The sequence below is a fragment of the Pan troglodytes genome, chromosome 1, assembly GCF_028858775.2.
Source record: "Pan troglodytes isolate AG18354 chromosome 1, NHGRI_mPanTro3-v2.0_pri, whole genome shotgun sequence".
In the NCBI taxonomy this organism is placed as follows: Eukaryota; Metazoa; Chordata; class Mammalia; order Primates; family Hominidae; genus Pan; species Pan troglodytes.
In genome coordinates, this window is record NC_072398.2 from 99345793 (window position 1) to 99365703 (window position 19911).

Genomic DNA, 19911 nt, shown 5'->3' on the forward strand with positions numbered 1-19911 from the left:
TCATGGCTGCACTGTGTCCCCTGACATTTCCTCCTTAAAATTTTGTTTTTAATGCAAACTTATTTGGAGATATCTCCCTTTTCCTTATTTAGTATTATCCCATTTTATGTGCATTCCTTAGTCTGAGACAATTACTCTTTTTGCTTTTATGTGTTATTGTGAAAAAGTATATTTCTATGCATTTAAAAATTATTCTTTAGTATTTTTAATTTTTATTTATTTATTAATTTTTTTTTGAGACGGAGTTTTGCTCTTGTTGCCCAGGCTGGAGTGAAATGGTATGATCTCAGCTCACTGCAACTTCCACCTCCCGGGTTCAAACAATTCTCCTGCCTCAGCCTACCGAGTAGCTGGGATTACAGGCACCAGTCACAATGGCCAGCTAATTTTTGTATTTTTAGTTGAGGTGGGATTTCACCATGTTGGCCAGGCTGGTCTCGAAATCCTGATCTCGTGATCCGCCCACCTCCCAAAGTGCTGGGATTACAGGCATGAGCCACCGCGCCTGGCCTCCTCTTGGGTTTTTATGGAAGCTTCATGATGTCAGCATTCCTTCTCCCAGGGTATAGGGCGGGAACCTCTCCGGGGAGGGTCTTAAGACCCTCAATTAAAAAAGTGGGCAAATATTAGAGTTCTGCCTTGGGGCAGGTGAAAGGAGGGCAGGAGAAAGTCAGAGAGATTCTGTTTCCTGAGACCTGCCTCTGGGGCCTAACACACCCAACACTGGAGTGTACTGTACTCTGTAAAAAGACCATACAAGGGCTACGGGAGTTATGAGCCAGGAACTGTGGACAGAAACCAATATACATTATAACACCACATATATGTATATTTTTTCTTTCTTTTCTTTTCTTCTCTTTTTTTTTTTTGAACCTTGCTCGGTCGCCTAGGCTGCAGTGCAATGGCGCTACCTTGGCTCACTGCAACTGAAGCCTCCTGGGCTCAAGCGATTCTCCTGTCTCAGCCTCCTGAATATCTGGGATTACAGGTGCACACTGCCATGCCCGGCTAATTTTTTGGATTTTAGTAGAGACAAGGTTTCACTGTGTTGCCCAGGCTGGTCTCGAACTCCTGAGCTCAGGCAATCCACCCGCCTAGGCCTCACAAAGTGCTAGGATTACAGGCGTGAGCCACCACGCCCGGCCTATATATGCATATTTTTTTCTAACACTTACATACTTTTTCTTGGTGCCAAGAATGTTTTAAACACTTTACATGTATTAACTCATTTTATCCTCACAAAACCCTGTCAAGTAGGTAGTATAAGTATGTCCATTTACAGATTGGGAGATGGAGGAATCACAGAGAGGTTAAGAAACTTTCTCATAGTCACACAGTCGGTGCCAAACCAGATTTCAACTCCAGAGTCTTCCTTTAGTCACTATACTACACTACTAATATCAAATAAGTAAGATGTTGATGCAACATTGATAGTAATTTAAAAGATTAGAAGCAACCAAGAGCCGGGGTGTAGTGGCCCATGCTTGTAATTCCAGCATCTGGGAGCCCGAGGCGGGCAAGTTTGTTGGGAGTTGGAGACCAGCCTGACAACACGGCAAAACCCTGTCTCTACAAAAAATATATAAATTAGCTGGGCGTGGTGGTGCGCGCCTGTAGTCTGAGCTACTTGGGAGGCTGAGGTGGGAGGATCGCTTGAGCCTGGGAGATTGAGGCTGCAGTCTGCAGTGAGTTATGATCACACCACTGCACTCCAGCCTGGGCAACAGAGACCCTGTCTTAAAAACAAAACAAAACAAAACCACCTCCGACAACGTAGGAATGCTGAAATGAGTTATGTTAATTCTAAGTAAAAACTCAACCTATCCCAATTAGCCCAAGACCACTACTTAGTCTACCTAAGCCAAGTCTGTTGACTTGTTACAATGAGGGAGAACGCACAACAGAGAAACTGGTGGCAGGGTGGTGGGAGGAGGGTGCTCAGCAAACAAGAGGAAAATTAGAGTTATCATTGATTTTGGGGGACGAGTGGAGTGTAGTTTTCATAGGCTCAAAGCAAAGCAGGGCTGTGTGAAAGGGTAGGCATAGGATGGGACTTTGAAGTGGATCCAGGGTCTTGTTTCCTCAGAAACTACAAAGTTGAGATAGAGGTGGAATGCTGTGTTCAGAAACCCCTTACTTGAAGTTTTTGCACCTGGGTTGAAAATTACTGCTGGTTTTTTGTGTCAAGGTGGCTTAGGTCCTCCAGACAGGAGGGGGATACTGCATTGTTACTGATTGATAGGATTTCAAGCAGCCAAAGTTCTGATAGTCTGTGATTTTGAGTACAAGTTCCTCAGTGAATAAGAAAGGAGTGGTCACTCAAAGAGGGGAGTTATGAGCCTTTATAGCTGTAGCATGCCCTTGGGAGAAGAATGTTTTCTGTCATTTCTAGTCTAGCTTTATCTCTGTTAGTGCAGCCTAATGAATGGCAGAACAGGTTTTGATTTTCTCAGTCCTAGCGAATTTCTGCTTCTTGAAGTGCATGTTAGTGGTAATGTGTTTTATATCTTACTTTATTTCTTATTTTCCCCCCCTTTAATCTATATTTTATTTTTTTTATTTTTTATTTTTTTGAGACGGACTCTCGCTCTGTCCCCAGGGTGGAGTGCAGTGGTGCGATCTCAGCTCACTGCAACCTCTGTCTCCCGGGTTCAAGCGATTCTCCTGCCTCATTCTCCTGCCTCAGCCTCCTGAGTAGCTGGGACTACAGGCGCGCGCCACTACGCCTGGCTAATTTTTGTATTTTTAGTAGAGATGAGGTTTCACCATGTCGGCCAGGCCGGTCTTGATCTCCTGACCTCGTAATCTGCCGGCCTCGGCCTTCCCAAGTGCTGGGATTACAGGCATGAGACACCGCGCCTGGCCTAATCTATATTTTAAAAATTGAACTCCTCCATGTACCCGTGAACCTAAAATAAAAGTTAAAAACAAACAAACATACAAAACAACAACAACGACAAAAAAAAAAAAAAAAAAAAACAAAAAAAAAAAAACCAGGCCGGGCATCGTGGCTCACGCTTGTAATCCCAGCACTTTGGAAGGCCGAGGCGCGCAGATCACGAGGTCAGGAGTTCGAGACCAGCTTGACTAACATGGTGAAACCCCCGTCTCTACTAAAACTACAAAAATTAGCCGGGCGTGGTGGCACGTGCCTGTAATCCCAGCTACCCAGGAGGCTGAGGCAGGAGAATCCCTTGAACCAGGGAGGCGGAGGTTGCAGTGAGCCGAGATCATCCCACTGCACTCCAGCCTGGGAGACAGAGCGAGACTCTGTCTCAAAAAAAAAAAAAAAAAAAAAGAGAGAATTCTGTACTTTGTAATTAGAGGGGTAATTCATTAATTCATGTCAGGGGCATATTATTTTATTTTTCCAAATGCTAGGAAGCAGGTATCCATTTTTGATAATATAAATTTTGGGATAATTGGCAGTCATCTGGCTCACAGGGAAAACAGGAAAAACAAGAAACCTAAATAAACTTCATATTGATTTCCCAAAAAAATTACCTTTTATTTTCAACCCTTATAGAACCCAACCTGCATCTCTTTGCCATCCATGTTCTTTTTTTTTAGAGACTGGGTCTCATTCTGTCCCCTAGGCTGGAGTGCAGTGGCATGATCATAGCTCACTGCAGCCTCAATCTCCCAGGCTCAAGTGATCCTCCCACTTCAGCCTCCCAAGCAATTGGGACCGCAGGCGCATGCCACTGTGCCTGGCTAATATTTTATTTTTTTGTAGAGATGAGGTCAATCTGCATTAAACTTCATGTTGCTCCAACACCACATTTTATCTCCCCACTTTCCCAGCAATGGACAACTAGGCTTGTGCCAATTCTCCATCACCACCAGAAATGCTGCAATGAACATTGTTGTATATATTCCCTTTTGGACCTATGTAAGAATTTCTTTTGGATAAAAACTCAGGAACAGAACTGCTGAGAAGCCAGAAACCAGCAGTTCTGTTCAGAGTTTTATTTATATCTAATTGAACTAAGGAGTGTCAGGCTCCCCTCCAGAATGCTTGTCCCGGACTTCCAATACCAAGGTAGCTGGACTCTGAGCCCACATCCAGGCCCAATCCTCAGGTCATCCAACTTTCTAAGTTTTGCCGGACTGCCTGGTGTAAAGTGGTATCTCAGCATTGCTTTCGTTTTCATTGTTCTGGGTATTCATGAGTTCAAGCATCTCTACCTGAGCTTGATAGTTTTCGGATTTCTTCTCCTGTGTATTGCCTGTTCATATCCTTTGCTCCAACATTGTTTATAGAGCACTCCCTCCCTACTTTGGCATTTGGGGTCCCCTAAACTGGCCCCCATTGCTAAAGCTTACTTCTCATGACTGACCTTTGCCCATGCTGCATGTGGTCCAGGAACAATTCTTCTGTCTTTGTTTTTGCTGTCCCCTCTTGCCTGGATTACATCATCTTCTCCAAACCCCCAATCTAAACATGTCCCAAATCCTAAATATTCTTTAGAACCAAGCTCAGATATCACCTCCTCCTGGAAGGGTTCCTTTATTTGCTCAGCTGGCCTTGGCCTTTCCCTCTTGGCTCCCACAAAGCTCAACCTGCATGTATTTTATTTATTTATTTATTTATTTATTTATTTATTTATTAATTATGTTTTTGAGACGAAGTCTTGCTCTTGTCCCCGAGGCTGGAATGCAATGGCACGATCTTGGCTCACTGCAAAGTCCGCCTCCCGGGTTCAAGTGATTCTCCTGCCTCAGCCTCCCGAGTAGCTGGGATTACAGGTGCCTGCCACCATGCCCGACTACTTTTTGTATTTTTAGTAGAGACGGGGTTTCACCGTGTTGGCCAGACTGGTCTCAAACTCCTGACCTCAGGGGATCCGCCCCCCTTGGCCTCCTGAAGTGCTGGGATTACAGGCGTGAGCGACTGCACCAGGCCTCAACCTACATTTCAAGTCACCATCTGTCACAGGATACCTTCCACTCTGGCTCTGGATATGGGGGTCACCTCGTCACAAAGACAGACAGGTTGTATGTGCATACACAGAAAGATTCAGAAGAAATATGAAGACTTTTAAAATCAGTGAGATGATTTTGACTTTCTTCTTTGTAGTTTTCTCTAGCCAGTTTTAAAAACTGTAAGTTGTAGGCCGGGCACGGTCACTCACACCTGTAATCCCAGCACTTTGGGAGGCTGAGGCGGGTGGATTACCTGAGGTCAGGAGTTCAAGACCAGCCTGGCCAATATGATGAAACCCTGTCTCTACCAAAAAATACAAAAATTGGCCAGGGGTGGTGCCGCATGCCTGTAGTCCCAGATACTCAGGAGGCTGAGGCAGGAGAATCCCTTGAACCCAGAAGGCAGAGCTTGCAGTGAGCTGAGATTGCGCCACTGCACTCCAGCCTGGGCGATAGAGCGAGACTCCATCTCAAAAAAAAGAAAAAAAAAAAAATCCAGAAAAACAAAAACAAAAAAACCTCCCCAAAACTCACAACTATAAGTTGTAATCCATAGTGCAATTAATTTACTTGGTAGAGATCATCTTTTCCTTTCATTTTGCCCTTTTGTAAGAATCATAAAATGGGAAAATATCACCAATAGTAATTATCATTTTGTGAAACTTGTTGCAATTTTTATTTTCCTGTGAATGTGACTGGGAGGCAATGTAAATGTATTTCTTTTTTCTTGTTTTTGAGACGGAGTCTCACTCTGTCGCCCAGGCTGGAGTGCAGTGGCAGATCTTGGCTCACTGCAAGCTCCGCCTCCCGGGTTCACGCCATTCTCCTGCCTCAGCCTCCCGAGTAGCTGGGACTACAGGCGCCCGCCACCCATGCCTGGCTACTTTTTTTTATTTTTATTTTTTGTATTTTTAGTAGAGACGGGTTTTCACCGTGTTAACCAGGATGGTCTCGATCTCCTGACCTCGTGATCCGCCCGCCTCGGCCTCCCAAAATGCTGGGATTATAGGCATGAGCCCCAGCGCCCGGCCAATGTAAATGTATTTCTTACTGTAGACTTGAGGTCAGGAGAGTGGGCTGTACTGTACACATATTGATATTATTTGTATCTATTCCATGTATCACTTTCTCCTAAAGCATCAAATCTCATACAAAAAAAGAAAAGCAAAACACAAAACCTAGGCTCAAATTCCACCTTGGCCATGTTTTAGCCGAGTAACTCACGTTCCCCGGTGTCTAATCTTTACCAGAAACTTCCTTATCTTTAAAATAGGGAAAAAGCCTTTTCTTCTTTCCAGGGTTGTTGTGGACTCAAACGAGAGGCTGTTAGTGAAAGGTTTTTGTGAGTTATAAAGCTCCTAGGAACCCAATTATTTCTGCTGCCTTGGCCACATAGTCTAGAAGAATCTCTACATAATTAGCATCTAGAGACTAGATAATTTACCCATTATTTTCCATGTGCTTGTCTTATTTCCCAGCATGATGGTAATATTTCCAAGGGAAAGATCTAGGATATATATCAAGTAACGTTTATCATAAAAATAATGAAATTGCTAATAACTATTAATTTATTGTCATGTTGAGACTCTGCTCTAAGTACTTTGTATGGACTGTATAGCAATTTATCCCTGCACGAATCCTATGAGGTATGTGTATTTATTGTTACTGTTTTACAGATATTGAAACTAAGACACTGAGCCTCTATTTTAGCCTCATGTCTTCTTTCCTTCCAGCTTTTCCCAGGCAAGTAAATGCAGGCCACAGTCTGCCAGCTGCCCAACCATTCAGGCTTTTCATTATTATAGGAAGCATCTGGCCAAGGACCACCAACATCTTCCTGTCCTGCCCCTGAAGCTGTGAGTTCCCCAAGTGGAGACACAGCCTGTTCCCCAACACCTACACTCATGAACACGGGAGGGTTGGTCAAAATTGCACAGCTATCATGCTTAGTTTTATACTCAGGTGTAAGTGACTGATAGAAGGGCCTTTTGGAGGTGGAGAGTGCGCAGGTTCTGAAGAGGCAAGACCGGGGAAGTCTGGACCTGCTTCCAGAGTGTCCTCCCACAAGGCTTAGTGCTCAGGACCTGTAGTGGGTTGAATATGTTCCCTAAAGTTCGTGTCTATCCAGCATCTCAAAATGTGAACGCATTTGGAAACTGGGGCTTTGAAGACGTAAGTAGTTAAGGATCTTGAGATGAAATCATGCTGGATATAGGATGGGCCTTAAATTCAATGACTGGTATCTTTATAAGAGAAAGGAGAGGGAAATTCGGACACACAGAGATGAGTAAGAAGCCATGTGAAGATGGAGGGAGAGATTGGAATGAGGCTGCCACAAGCCAAGGAACATCAGAAGCCACCAGAAGCTGAAAGAAGCAAGGAAGGATTCTCCCTGAGAGCCTTTAGAGAGAGCATGGTACTTTATTTCAGACTTCTGGTCTCCAGAACTGTGGAAGAATACAGTTCTGTTGTTTTAAGCTACCAAGTTTGTGGTCATTTGCTATGGCAGCCCTAGGAAACTAACACAGGTTGAGTATCCCTTATCTGAAATGCTTGGGACTGGGACTGTTTCGGGTTTCAGATTTTGGAATATTTGCATATATATAATGAGATATATTGGGGATGGGACCCAAGACTAAACACAAAATCCATCTATGTTTCATAAATACCTTATACACACTTACACTGTGCCCCATTTTCTCCAACAACTTGACTTTCTGTACTATAGATAAACATAAATGTTTTCGCTCCCTTTTTTTTTTTTTTTTTTTTTTCTGAGACAGAGTCTTGCTCTGTCGCCCAGGCTGGAGTGCAATGGCACAATCTCGGGTCACTGCAACCTCCTGGATTCAAGTGAGTCTTCTGCCTCAGCCTCCCGAGTAGCTGGGACTACAGGCGTGTGCCACCACGCCTGGCTAATTTTTGTATTTTTAGTGGAGACGGGGTTTCACCATGTTGGTTAGGCTGGTCTCGAACTCCTGACCTCAAGTGATCCAGCCGCCTCGGCCTCCCAAATTGCCGGGATTACAGGCATGAGCCACCGTGCCTGGCCTTGCTTTTTCTCTTTTAAAATCACTGTTACTCATGGGGTATCTGCAGGCCTTTTTGATATTTTCAACAATATCTTTATACCACAGAGCAGAGAATAAGCAAAAAAACCCCACAGTGAGTAAGGCACGTAGGTCTTGGCTCCTACATGGGGCATTATGGGGAACGTGCTGTTGATGACACTGGCCTGCACACATGCCATTTTATGACCCTTTGTGGGTGTGTGCACATTGGGGAAACCGGGCATGTGCAGAAAAAATATATCTCAGTGGAAAGGGGCTGGGAGGGCCTTTTATTTCCTTGGGGGAAATACTGTGCATTGTATGACCCGTTGTGTGAGGTCAGGTGTGGAATTTTCCACCGAGGCACCACATTAGTGCTCAAAATTGTTCAGATTTTGGAGCATAGGGTTTCGGATCTTCAGATTAGGGATGCTCAACCTGTACAACATCCTTGCAACAATCTAGGTGTGAGCTTTCCTCAAGAGCAAGAAGAGCTTGCCACTTCTGCTATATGACCACGGTGAAGCCAGCCTGTCACCCTCCTGCCCTGGATGACCCCAGGGAGCTCTACAGAGGTCCATGGCTGGGGGAGGCCAGCAATTGTCTAGGAGAGCTCAGTGCCACTTGCAAAGACGACAGATCTCTCTACAAATTCTGGGCTGAGCAGGTGAAGGAGGCTGGTCAGGCCCATGAAGGAGCCTAGTCAGCTGCAAGGAAAGGTTCACTGTGGGGCCCCCGACTTCCCATTCCTGATCTCCTTTTTACCTCTGCTGCCCACTTCCTTTCCTCTTTCCCTCCAAGTATACCTTATACTCTGCTCCTGAAGACACTCAGATCTCCCCCCGCCCCCCCCCCCCCGCCCCCGTCAAATAAAAAGAGCCTAGTGACTTTTGTAAGAACGGTGTATTCATTTCCTGGTGTTGCATTAATAAGTTACCATAAACTTAGTGGTTTAAAACAACACAAATTTGCCGGGTGTGGTGGCTCATGCCTGTAATCCCAGCACTTTGGGAGGCCAAGGCGGGTGGATCACCTGAGGTCAGGAGTTCGAGACCAGCCTGACCAACATGGTGAAAACCCGTCTCTACTAAAAACACAAAAATTAGTCGGGTGTGGTGACGCGTGCCTGTAATCCCAGCTGCTCAGGAAGCTAAGGCGGGAGAATTGCTTGAACCTGGGAGGCAGAGGATGCAGTGGGCCGACATCACGCCATTGCACTCCAGACTGGGCAACAAGAGCGAAACTCCGTCTCAAAAAAAAAAAAAACATGAAACCAAACAAAACGAAAAAAACCACACAAATTTATTCTCTTATCATTCTGGAGGTCAGAAGCCCAACATAAGTTTTAAGGGGCTAAAACAAATGTCTGAAGGACTGGTTTGTTCTGGAGGCTCCAGGTATATAATCCATTTTTTGACTCTTCCAGCTTCTAGAAACTGGCATTTTTTAGCACCTGGACAGATCACTCTAATGTCTGCTTCTGTCATCACACCCCCTTCTCCCTGATTGACCCTCTCGTCTCTCTAAGGATTCATGTGATTATATTAAGGGCTCATCTCAATAATCCAGGATAAGTTCTTTATCTCAAGGTCCTTAATTTGTTCACATTTGCAAAGTCCCTTTGCCATATAAGGTAACATATTTACAGATTCCAAGGATTGGGATGTGGATATCTCTGTGGGGCTATTATTCAGTCTACCACAAATGTGCCCTCCTTTCTAAAGTATTTATCTTCGAGCACTGAGGGGAACTCTGCCTTCAGCTAAGGCTACACAACTATCCTGATGGTGGACTGTAGCAACTTGTAGGCAAGGGGTACAGCTCAGGGCAGCTACCTCTCCCTCTTCTCGGGCCAACCTGGAGGAAGTTCCTTCCAGAGTCCAGGCTATACTTGCTTCTGGCCTGCAAATTCCTGAGAATTCTTTGAAACCTAGGAGGGGCCTGGGTATTATGCCCTTTTGAGTGAGAATTCAGAGGCCAGTGGAATTAGGGCAATCAGGCATTTCCTGATCATCTGCTATGCTCCAGGATGCTGACTTGGAGAGATGAACAAGGCAAAATGCCCATTCTGACAGCACTCAGAATTTCACGGGGAACTGGAAGGATAAATGAATCTGGGAGGAACTGCTGAAACAGGTAGGAGAGGGTAAGCTTGTTAGAACCTGAGAAGAATGCTGTCTGAAAAGGTAGAGAAGTCAGGAGAAGCAGTGAGGCCCTCAACCCTGTGTGTCACAATGCCTCCTGTCATTTCCTCTCTGAGTTTCCAGTACAAGCTTCTCGGTGGCTGTTTTCTGCCCAAGCACATGAACTTTGGAAGACCTAGCACTTTGGACAAAGTCCCTGGCCCTGACACTTAATAGTTTGGGGAACTTGGGCAAAATACTCAAAGCTTCCTAGTCTGTAAAGTGAGAATGATAAAACATCTGCCTTCCTTGCAGGATTGTTGTGGTGATGTGTAAGACATAAAATATCAAGCATAGTCAGCAGTCACTGAGCTTAAGGAATGTTAAGTTATAATCATTATTTCTGAACTTCAGTGCCCAATATGACCCTGTTGCCACCTCCTTTGCCTCCTTGGGACATACTCTCTTCTGGTGGTCCTCATCCCTTTCCAGCTATCCTCTGTCTCTTGGTATTCTCCTAATCTACCAACTCCCATCAATGTTCCTGCTTGCCCAGGGTGCCTGTCTCAGCCCTCTTCTTTTCTCCCTAACCCCTGGGAAGATCTCATCAAATTCCCTGCCTTTCGTTTTCCTTATCGATTTGCTGAGGGCTTACTCACAAGTTTCTCCAGCTGAGACCCTTTACTGATCAGAGTAATAACAACTGGTGGATGTGTTCTCCTAGGTAGAGAACAGGAATCTCAATTTTTAATGTCGGGAGGGACTTTATGCATCTTTTTGCTTTCAAAAGCAATTTCTGGCTGGGCGTGGTGGCTGATGCCTGTAATCCCAGCACTTTGGGAGGCCGAGGTGGGTGAATAACTTGAAGTCAGGAGTTCGAGACCAGCCCAGCCAACATGGTGAAACCCCGTCTCTACTAAAAATACAAAAAAATTAGCTGGGTGTGGTGGCAGGCGCCTATGATCCCAGCTACTTGGGAGGCTGAGGCAGGAGAATCGCTTGAACCCGAGAGGCGGAGGTTGCAGTGAGCAGAGATCTCGCCACTGCACTCCAGCCTGGGCAACCGAGAGAGACTCTCTCAAAAAAACAAAAACAAAAATAAAAGCAATTTCTTCTCTCTGCATTCTCCATGTTACTGAAACCTAACATCAACCCCATAGCTCCTCAGGCCAGAAGCTCCTTTATTGCATGCATTCTCCAAATGCCTAAATCACCAATTTTTTTTTTCTTTCTTTCTTTCTTTTTTTTTTTTTTTTTTTGATACGGAGTCTTGCTCTGTTGCCTAGGCTGGAGTGCAGTGGTGCGATCTCAGCTCACTGCAAGCACCGCCTCCCGGGTTCACGCCATTCTCCTGCCTCAGCCTCCTGAGTAGCTGGGACTACAGGCACCCGCCACCACGTCCGGCTAATTTTTTGTATTTGTAGTAGAGACGGGGTTTCACCGTGTTAGCCAGGATGGTCTCGATCTCCTGACCTCGTGAGCTACCCGCGTTGGCTTCCCAAAGTGCTGGGATTACAGGTGTCAGCCACCACGCCCGGTCAATTTTTGTATTTTTAGCAGAGAGGAGGGTTCACTGTGTTGGCCAGGCTGGTCTCGAACTCCTGACTTCATGTGATCGGCCCACCTTGGCCTCACAAAGTGCTGAGATTACAGGCATGAGCCATCACGCCCCGCCCTAAAACACCAAATCTTATTAAATCTATATTCTACAACTCCGTCACATCCATCACTTCTTCTCTGCCCACTCCTAGCACTGACTTAGCTGAGGACATCATCAATTCTGATCAAAGGACCCTAAGTCTAAGTAACAATACCAGTTTCATGGTAGGCTTTCCCCGGAACCAGCTGGACATAATGAGAATTTTCAAGAGAATGTGAATTGCTCTTTACTTGATTTTCTTTTTTTTTGAGATGGAGTTATCGCTTTTGTCGCCCAGGCTGGAGTGCAATGGTGTGATCTCAGCTCACTGCAACCTCCACCTCCCGGGTTCAAGCGATTCTCCTGTCTTAGCCTCCTGGGTAGGTGGGATTACAGGCGCCCGCCACCAAGCCCGGCTAATTTTTTTTTTTTTTTTTTGTATTTTTAGTAGAGATGGGGTTTCACCATGTTGGTCAGGCTGGTCTGGAACTCCTGACCTCAGGTGATCCGTCCGCCTCGGCCTCCCAAAGTGCCGGCATTTCAGGCACGAGCCACCGTTCCCGGCGATTTTCTCTTCTTTAAGACTAATCTGAAAGTGCGGAACTCTGTGTACCTGAAATGATTACATTTTGATATTGACATGAAAAAATTGGGTACTACTTTGCCCCAGTTTCTCAACCCAACAAAGACATTCCAAAAGTTTCCTATGGGGCCTAGGAAGGTTGGCCTTCACAGGATAGTGGCAGGAGTGTTAACTTTGTCCTATTACCAAAAGGTGTCAAAGCTGTTACTAAACTGTCTGTGTCAGTATGGGAAACCCCGACAGCACTGGAGAATTCCTCATGGTCCTTCCAGACCATGGTCACAGTGAGAAGCAGATTCTGTTGCCCTGGCCCTGTGGGGAAATCCCCAAGATGGCTGCTGATAGTTAAGGAAACAGTGTCCTGCCATGGCCTGACCCTAGGCTGGGTGAGAGAGAGTGGGTCAGACAGGCTGCACTTCCTCAGTGAGTGTGCATACACCTGTTCGCACTGCCTATCGTTTCCTCACCCAGTGTGAGAGCAGGGGGCTCAGTTGGGCTGAGTGGAGAATTCATGGGACCTTTCCATGGTCAAGGCCCAGAGCTTCTGTTGTGTAGCATCCCTGGAACAGAGAACAGGAGGCAGTCACAAGGCCCCAGCTTCAACCTTTGACAGTACACCAGAAAAGACCAAGTAGTGAGGCCTCCACTGTCTCACACCAGCCAAGAAAGACCAGGTCTTAGACTATCCAGTGTTCCTGCCTCTCTTTCACGGTGCTGTATCTGGGGAATGAATACTCCATTGTCATAGGAGGGGCAGATGCGGGCGGAAGAGTCAGAAGGGTCAAGGTAGGACATAGACATTCCCACTAAGCTAGAGACCCCTGAACTGCCATAGCCATGACATGCATACGTTGTCCTCAAATCCCAGGGCCATGGGCAGGTCTTGGATATCTTTGGAATTTTAAGTTGGTTGGCATCTGTCTAGTTTTAAACCTGATTTAGGTTCAGTTCAACCAGGGAGTATGATTCTTTGGGGAGAGGGCCCTGACCTAGAAATCTACATGCTCAGCGGTCTGCTCAGCCACTAATGGCTCTGACACACTGGAAAGGCACTCACCCTCTGGGAGTTTCAGACTGTATCTTTGAAAACAAAATTCAGTGGATGGGGTGCAAAGGTATTGTCCTCAACAGCTCTAAGTTACTACTTCTAACTCACAGAGTACATATCACAAAGGATCCCACTATCCATTGTCGGTCGGAGCAGGGAATGAGACTTTGGCAGACCACGAATCCTGTATTAATTTCTAGGGGGACTATAACAAAATACCACAGACTTGGGGGTTTAAACTGAGATTGCACCACTGCATTCCAGCCTGGGTGACAGAGTAAGACCCTGAGTCAAAAAAAAAAAAAAAAAAAAAAAAAAAAAAGTGTATACATGGGAGCATTCTGAGATGAGTAACTCAAAGGAGTGGTTAGAATTTGGGATCTACCTAGCAGCAGGGGAAAAGGAGGAGGAGTAAAGGACATATGGAAAACCAAATGACTTTTGAAAAGATAAATGGGCCCTTAGAATAGATGGAAGATTCGAGTCTTGTGACAATGTCTATTTGGGTGTGGTGACCACTTCTCATCTCCGAGGTTAGATTTGCTTCTAGTGCTGAAGAAGATTTATGACAACTGAGTTAAAAATTTGAGATTTGCGAGGAGGATCTGCTATTAAACAGGTAAGGGATTTTAGCTGTTTGTTTCAGCTGAAAATAATTCTTAAGTCGAAACTGGCACATTTGGAGGTAGCATGTCCTGATCCCCTTAAAAAGGGAACTGCATAGACACCGTATCTCTGATTCTGCCCAGGGTCCTGTGCCCTCTGACACCAGAAATCACCACTTCTCTCAGCCTTGTTTTGCGGTTGTTTTATCATGCTGCAATTTGGTTATGTCTTTTCTAATAGTGTTTAAAAGCAATCAAATGCAGGAACTTTTCCTTTTATAAACTATTATTGAGCTTATATTGGACACTGAACTAAGTGTCAGTTTACAAAAATGAATAAACAAAAATCACTGCCAGTAGGGAACACACAGCCAAGATGGGGGAGTAGTAAGATGTAAAGAGATGTAAAATAATGTGATAGATTCGGCCAGAGTTACTAAAGAGTCAGAAAAGGGCAAGCATGTTTCTTCCCTGTCCTGAAGCAGCCAAGGGAGAGGAAGATATCTGTTGCCAATGCTGGGGTGTTGGTTTAGGCATGTAGATGCTGTGATGCGCAGTGGAACCGTTCAATGAGCAGACAGGAGAACCAGCTTTATGCGGGGAGGGAGAGAATTGCTCCCCTCATCCCCCGTGAGTCACACCCTGGAGATTATAAGTTTAAACATTTTGATTTCGGGAGATTTTGAGTTTTGGGCTTAAAATGACTGAAGAACCACCAGGTGGATCTACGTGTCTCCAGTCCAGAAGTCTGAATACAGATTTACGATTTATGAGCACACAGAAGGTGGATCCAAGGGAGAGATTAAACAGGGCACAGAAGAGTTTTTAAAAATAATATTTTTCGGGAAAAAAACCCCAACAAAACACGATTCTTTCAGCAGAAACCGGAAGATTTTCTCATAGACTCTCCTACAGAGAGCCCTGATAAAGTAATAAACATGCTAACAGTAAGAACCCCAACCAATTTCATAGGGCAGTTTGCGGTAACTACTCCCAGTATGGAGCAGACAGTCCTCTTGTAAAACCCGATTTAGCAAACTTTGCTAGCTCCATGTGGGGCCTCCAAAGGACACAATTGGGCACTAAATCCTGGCTGAAAACAAAGGCCGATTTAGAGGATCCGTAGAAACGGATGCACAGAATATCCCTCAGTCTTCTCTATGTAGCAGGCCCTCCATATACGCGGGTTCCCCAAGACCGAAAATATTAAACAAATGAATTTCTTTTTTTAAAAAAAGTACAACAAAAGACAGTAAAAATAAAAACAGTATAACAATTACTTACATAGCATTTACACTGGATTAGGTGTTATAAAGTAATTTAGAGACTATTTAAAGTACACGGGAGGATGTGCATAGTTATGTGCAAATACTACGCCATTTTCTATGAGAGACTTGAGCAACCTGGATTTTGGTATCGGCGGGAGCCCTGGACCAATCCCCTCTCAGTTCTACCGAGGGAGAACTGTTTTGTTTCTTCCAGCACGGCTTTGACCGACAGTGTGTTGGGATTCGCTGACCTCCATGAGAAAGCTTGGCAGCATGCTGAGACCAATTTTCCCAGGGCCAGAATTCTCCTGTGTGAGCTAAAATACAGTGGCTCGGTCCAACAAAACAGAGCCTGGAGCCAGGAATTATGGCGAACCTGCTCCCTCCCGTCCTCCCTTGGCGCACAGATCCCTGGCGCCGCCGCTCTTGAGGTCGCCTCTCGCGTGTCGGCCTCATCGTCGGAACGGCGCTTCCTGAAGCTTTATATAAGCACGGCTCTGAATCCGCTCGTCGGGATTAAATCCTGCGCTGGCGCGCTCCTGCCAGTCTCTGGCCTCCATTTGCTCTTCCTGAGGCTCCCTCCAGAGACCTTTCCCTTAGCCTCAGTGCAATGCCTTCCGGGCGTCCTCAGACCAGACACAGGCCAAAGCCGCTACAGAATCCGGAAGCCCCGGTTGGGATCTGAATTCTCCCGGGGACTGTGGCGTAGCGGTTAAAAAAAAAAAAAAAAAAAAGAGTGAGAGGGACCTGAGCAGAGTGGAGGAGGAGGGAGAGGAAAACAGAAAAGAAATGACGAAATGTCGAGAGGGCGGGGACAATTGAGAACGCTTCCCGCCGGCGCGCTTTGGGTTTTCAATCTGGTCCGATACTCTTGTATATCAGGGGAAGACGGTGCTCGCCTTGACAGAAGCTGTCTATCGGGCTCCAGCGGTCATGTCCGGCAGAGGAAAGGGCGGAAAAGGCTTAGGCAAAGGGGGCGCTAAGCGCCACCGCAAGGTCTTGAGAGACAACATTCAGGGCATCACCAAGCCTGCCATTCGGCGTCTAGCTCGGCGTGGCGGCGTTAAGCGGATCTCTGGCCTCATTTACGAGGAGACCCGCGGTGTGCTGAAGGTGTTCCTGGAGAATGTGATTCGGGACGCAGTCACCTACACCGAGCACGCCAAGCGCAAGACCGTCACAGCCATGGATGTGGTGTACGCGCTCAAGCGCCAGGGGCGCACCCTGTACGGCTTCGGAGGCTAGGCCGCCGCTCCAGCTTTGCACGTTTCGATCCCAAAGGCCCTTTTTAGGGCCGACCACTTACTCATCTGAGGAGTTGGACACTTGACTGCGTAAAGTGCAACAGTAACGATGTTGGAAGGTAACTTTGGCAGTGGGGCGACAATCGGATCTGAAGTTAACGGAAAGCTACCGTGGCCCATAGCGCTCACAGCCGTAAAGACTTAAGTCGTTGACCGAAAGCGGCTTTTTCACTTACCTGGGCTTTTTTTTTTTTTTTTAAGCCTTTATCGATATGAAAGGTTGAATGCTCTAGGTTTGAGCACTGCTTTCTCGGCTTGCTCTTCTGGTGCAGTATAGGCACACCTAGAGGGCCACGTCAGTCTTTGCGATCACCAAATCTGGTTCTGAGAAATAGGCACTGGCAATTTACACATGCCTTGCTATGTAATCTCACTATATTTGCTCAGGCAAAGTGGGAGAAGCAGCCTTAGGTTTTCATTCTAGAGATGCCGGCTTTCCCACCTGATCGGCTTAGAGTTCACGATTGACTGTTTTGGGCTTCATTTCACCCTCTACATAACAAGCGGGTGGACTAGATGCCTTAGCAAGGGTCCGTGTTGTGTGGTGTCTCCAGCCACGCACTCAGCTCAATCTTAGTACAGTTAAAAAATGCCTTTCTAGCAAGTTATCTGCCCAGTGCCTGAAAAGTATCATCTCTTGTGTTCAATAAAAAGCCTCCTAATTTAATCAAGGACCTATGAGATAACTGTCTTTTAGTTGTGGCATTGCAAGGATACAAATGCAGAGATATTTTAAAGTGATCCTTCTGTAAGAGTGAACCAACGATATGATCTGAAAGCAACTTCACAGGTAATTCAGGTATGTGACTTCTACCTCTTAGGGCCTGTTGTAGCTTAGAATGAGAGACCTGCAGAAACATGCCCACCATCAATACAGAAAGCACAATTTAATTTTGACAAGGCCAAAAGCCAATTCTATATCAGCATGGCATATATTACAGCAAGCTATTCTTTACGCTACCACCTCTAAATTGCCCTAATTTGGATTAAAATGTGGGTTCACATTTCTAATCCTTATAGTTTTGCAGCCATTGCATTGCCCGTAAGATTTTTTTTTTTTCTTCATTCTAGGCTTATGCTTTTACTGTGTATGTATTTGGGAGAAGAAATTCTGTCAGCTCCCAAAGGATAAACCAGCAGTTGCTTTATTGGTCTTCAGATGTGGCTGCAAACACTTGAGACTGAACTAAGCTTAAAACACGGTACTTAGCAATCGGGTTGCCAGCAAAGCACTGGATGCAAGCCTTGCCTTCCAGAAGCTTACCAATCGGGTTGCCAGCAAAGCAGTGGATGCAAGACTTGCCCTCCAGGAGCTTACCATCACAACGAAGAAGACAAATAAATGCATAATATATAGACGACATAAATCCATACCTGTACACATTTAAGAATAAACAGTCCAGTAGTAAGAGGCAGTACATATTCAATCTGCTGAGAAATGTAGACAATAACTACCATAAGAATCCTAATGCTACAGAAGTCACTGGCTGCTGGGAAACCGGGGAAAACTTGGCTATGGACGTGGGGGCTTGTGTCGGACTCTGAATAAAGAGCAGAATGATTGGCATCCTACTGAGATACATAGTAAGGGGGGCGAGGGCAGGGAGGAAGTGGCAAGAATAACATTTGTGAAGATGTCCAGGTGAGAAATAGAGGTTTTAATGCTCAAGATGTTTCCTTTTCCCTTTTAAATCTGACCTGTGATTTCCAGCATTGCTATTTCGAATATCACTGATTGTTTTTAACTTTAAAGGCAATGCTGATGAATATATCTGATCCGCACCAAGATCCACTAAAGAAGGAGATCAAAAATTTGAAGATAAAGCAGAAAGGGAGTGGGGGAGAAAACACGTCCATTGTCTGAATTAGTGGTTCTCAAAGTGTAGCCTCTCATCTAGCAGCACTGATCACCTCGGATAAAATCTTGGGCCCCATGCCAGACCTACTGAATGAGAAACTGAGGGGTGAGACATAGTAATCGGTGCTTTAAAAAAGCCCTCCTGATACACATTAAAGGTTGAAAGCCACTGATGCAGGTAACAGCTTTTCTTTTTTTCTTTTCTTTCTTCTTTCTTTCCCTCCCTCCCTCCCTCCCTTTCTTCCTTCCTTCCCTTCCTTCCCTTCCTTCCTCTTTCTTTTTTTGAGATGGAGTCTCGATCTGTCACACAGGCTGGAATGCAGTGGCACGATCTTGGCTCACCGCAATCCCCGCCTCCCGGGTTCAAGTGATTCTCCTGCCTCAGCCTCCCAAGTAGCTGGGACTACAGGTACCCACCACCATGCCAGGCTAATTTTTGTATTTTTAGTAGAGATGGAGGTTTTGCCATGTTGGCCAGGCTGATCTCGAACTCCTGGCTTTGGGTGATCCACCCTCCTCGGCCTCCCAAAATGCTGGGATTACAGGCGTGAGCCACCGCGCCTGGCCTCTTTTTCTTTGGCATGAGCCACCGTGCCCGGCCAATTACTGAGAATTCCTGCCTTTTTCACAGGATTATTTTAAGGATCAAATGAAAAGTTCTGTGTGAAAGAAGAATGAGGCCATGAAGTGATACAGAAACCAAAGGTGACATATTTATTGCCTTTCCCACTCAATGTAGTTTGTTTTTTGTTTTGTTTTGTTTTGTTTTTTTTGAGAGATGGTTTCACTCGACTTACTGTGACCAGGCGTTGCTTGGGTACTGCTGCTACTATGGAAATAAAGACAAATCCTTACCCTGAGAAATGTTGCCAGCCTAATGCTGAGGTTAAGGAAGGGAAGGGGTATTAAGATAGGAGAGGGCAGAGGCAAGGAGGAGGGCCCAAAGAGATGAGGGCAAAGAAGAGCAAGGGAGCCGGGCACTGTGGTTCATGCCTATAATCCCAGCACTTTCGGAGGCCAAGGCAGACAGATCATGAGGTCAAGAGATCGAGACCATCCTGGCCAACATGGTGAAACCCCGTCTCTACTAAAAATATAAAACTTAGCTGGGCGTGGTGACACACACCTGTAGTCCCAGCTACTCCGGAGGCTGAGGCAGGAGAATCGCATGAACCCGGGAGACGGTGGTTGGAGTGAGCCGAGATCGTGCCACTGCACTCCAGCCTGGGCGACAGAGCAGGACTCCGTCTCGAAAAAAAAAAAAAGAAAGAAAAGAAAAGAAAGAAAGAAAAAGAAAAAACAAAAAACCAGAAGAGCAAGGGAAGGCTCATAGGGCTGAATCTTGAAGAATGGGGGTTCTCAGGGTTACAAAGAAGGGGAGGACATTCTGGACAGACATGGAATGTGTGAAGATATTGTGTACTTGGAGATTGCAGATGTCGTGTGGGGCTAAACATTCTTGTTCAGCTGCAAGAACATCTGAAACCTGGGAAGGCTGTGGGAAACA

General features: G+C 45.7%; 1 protein-coding gene across 3 annotated transcripts; it reads left to right on the forward strand.

Moving 5' to 3' along the window:
* Window positions 1-15664: 15664 nt before the first annotated feature.
* On the forward strand, window positions 15665-18113 carry H4C15 (H4 clustered histone 15). 3 transcript variants are annotated; one of them, XM_063797681.1, is made up of 2 exons: window positions 15665-17345; window positions 17618-18113. In XM_063797681.1, the coding sequence occupies exon 1, from the start codon at window positions 16176-16178 to the stop codon at window positions 16485-16487; it is 312 nt and encodes a 103-aa protein (XP_063653751.1). In that variant the 5' UTR covers window positions 15665-16175; the 3' UTR covers window positions 16488-17345; window positions 17618-18113. The 3 variants fall into 3 exon arrangements, with proteins under 3 accessions (XP_063653751.1, XP_063653754.1, XP_024203893.1); XM_063797684.1 differs by having other exon boundaries at window positions 16064-17336; XM_024348125.3 differs by having other exon boundaries at window positions 16102-16605.
* Window positions 18114-19911: the final 1798 nt, after the last annotated feature.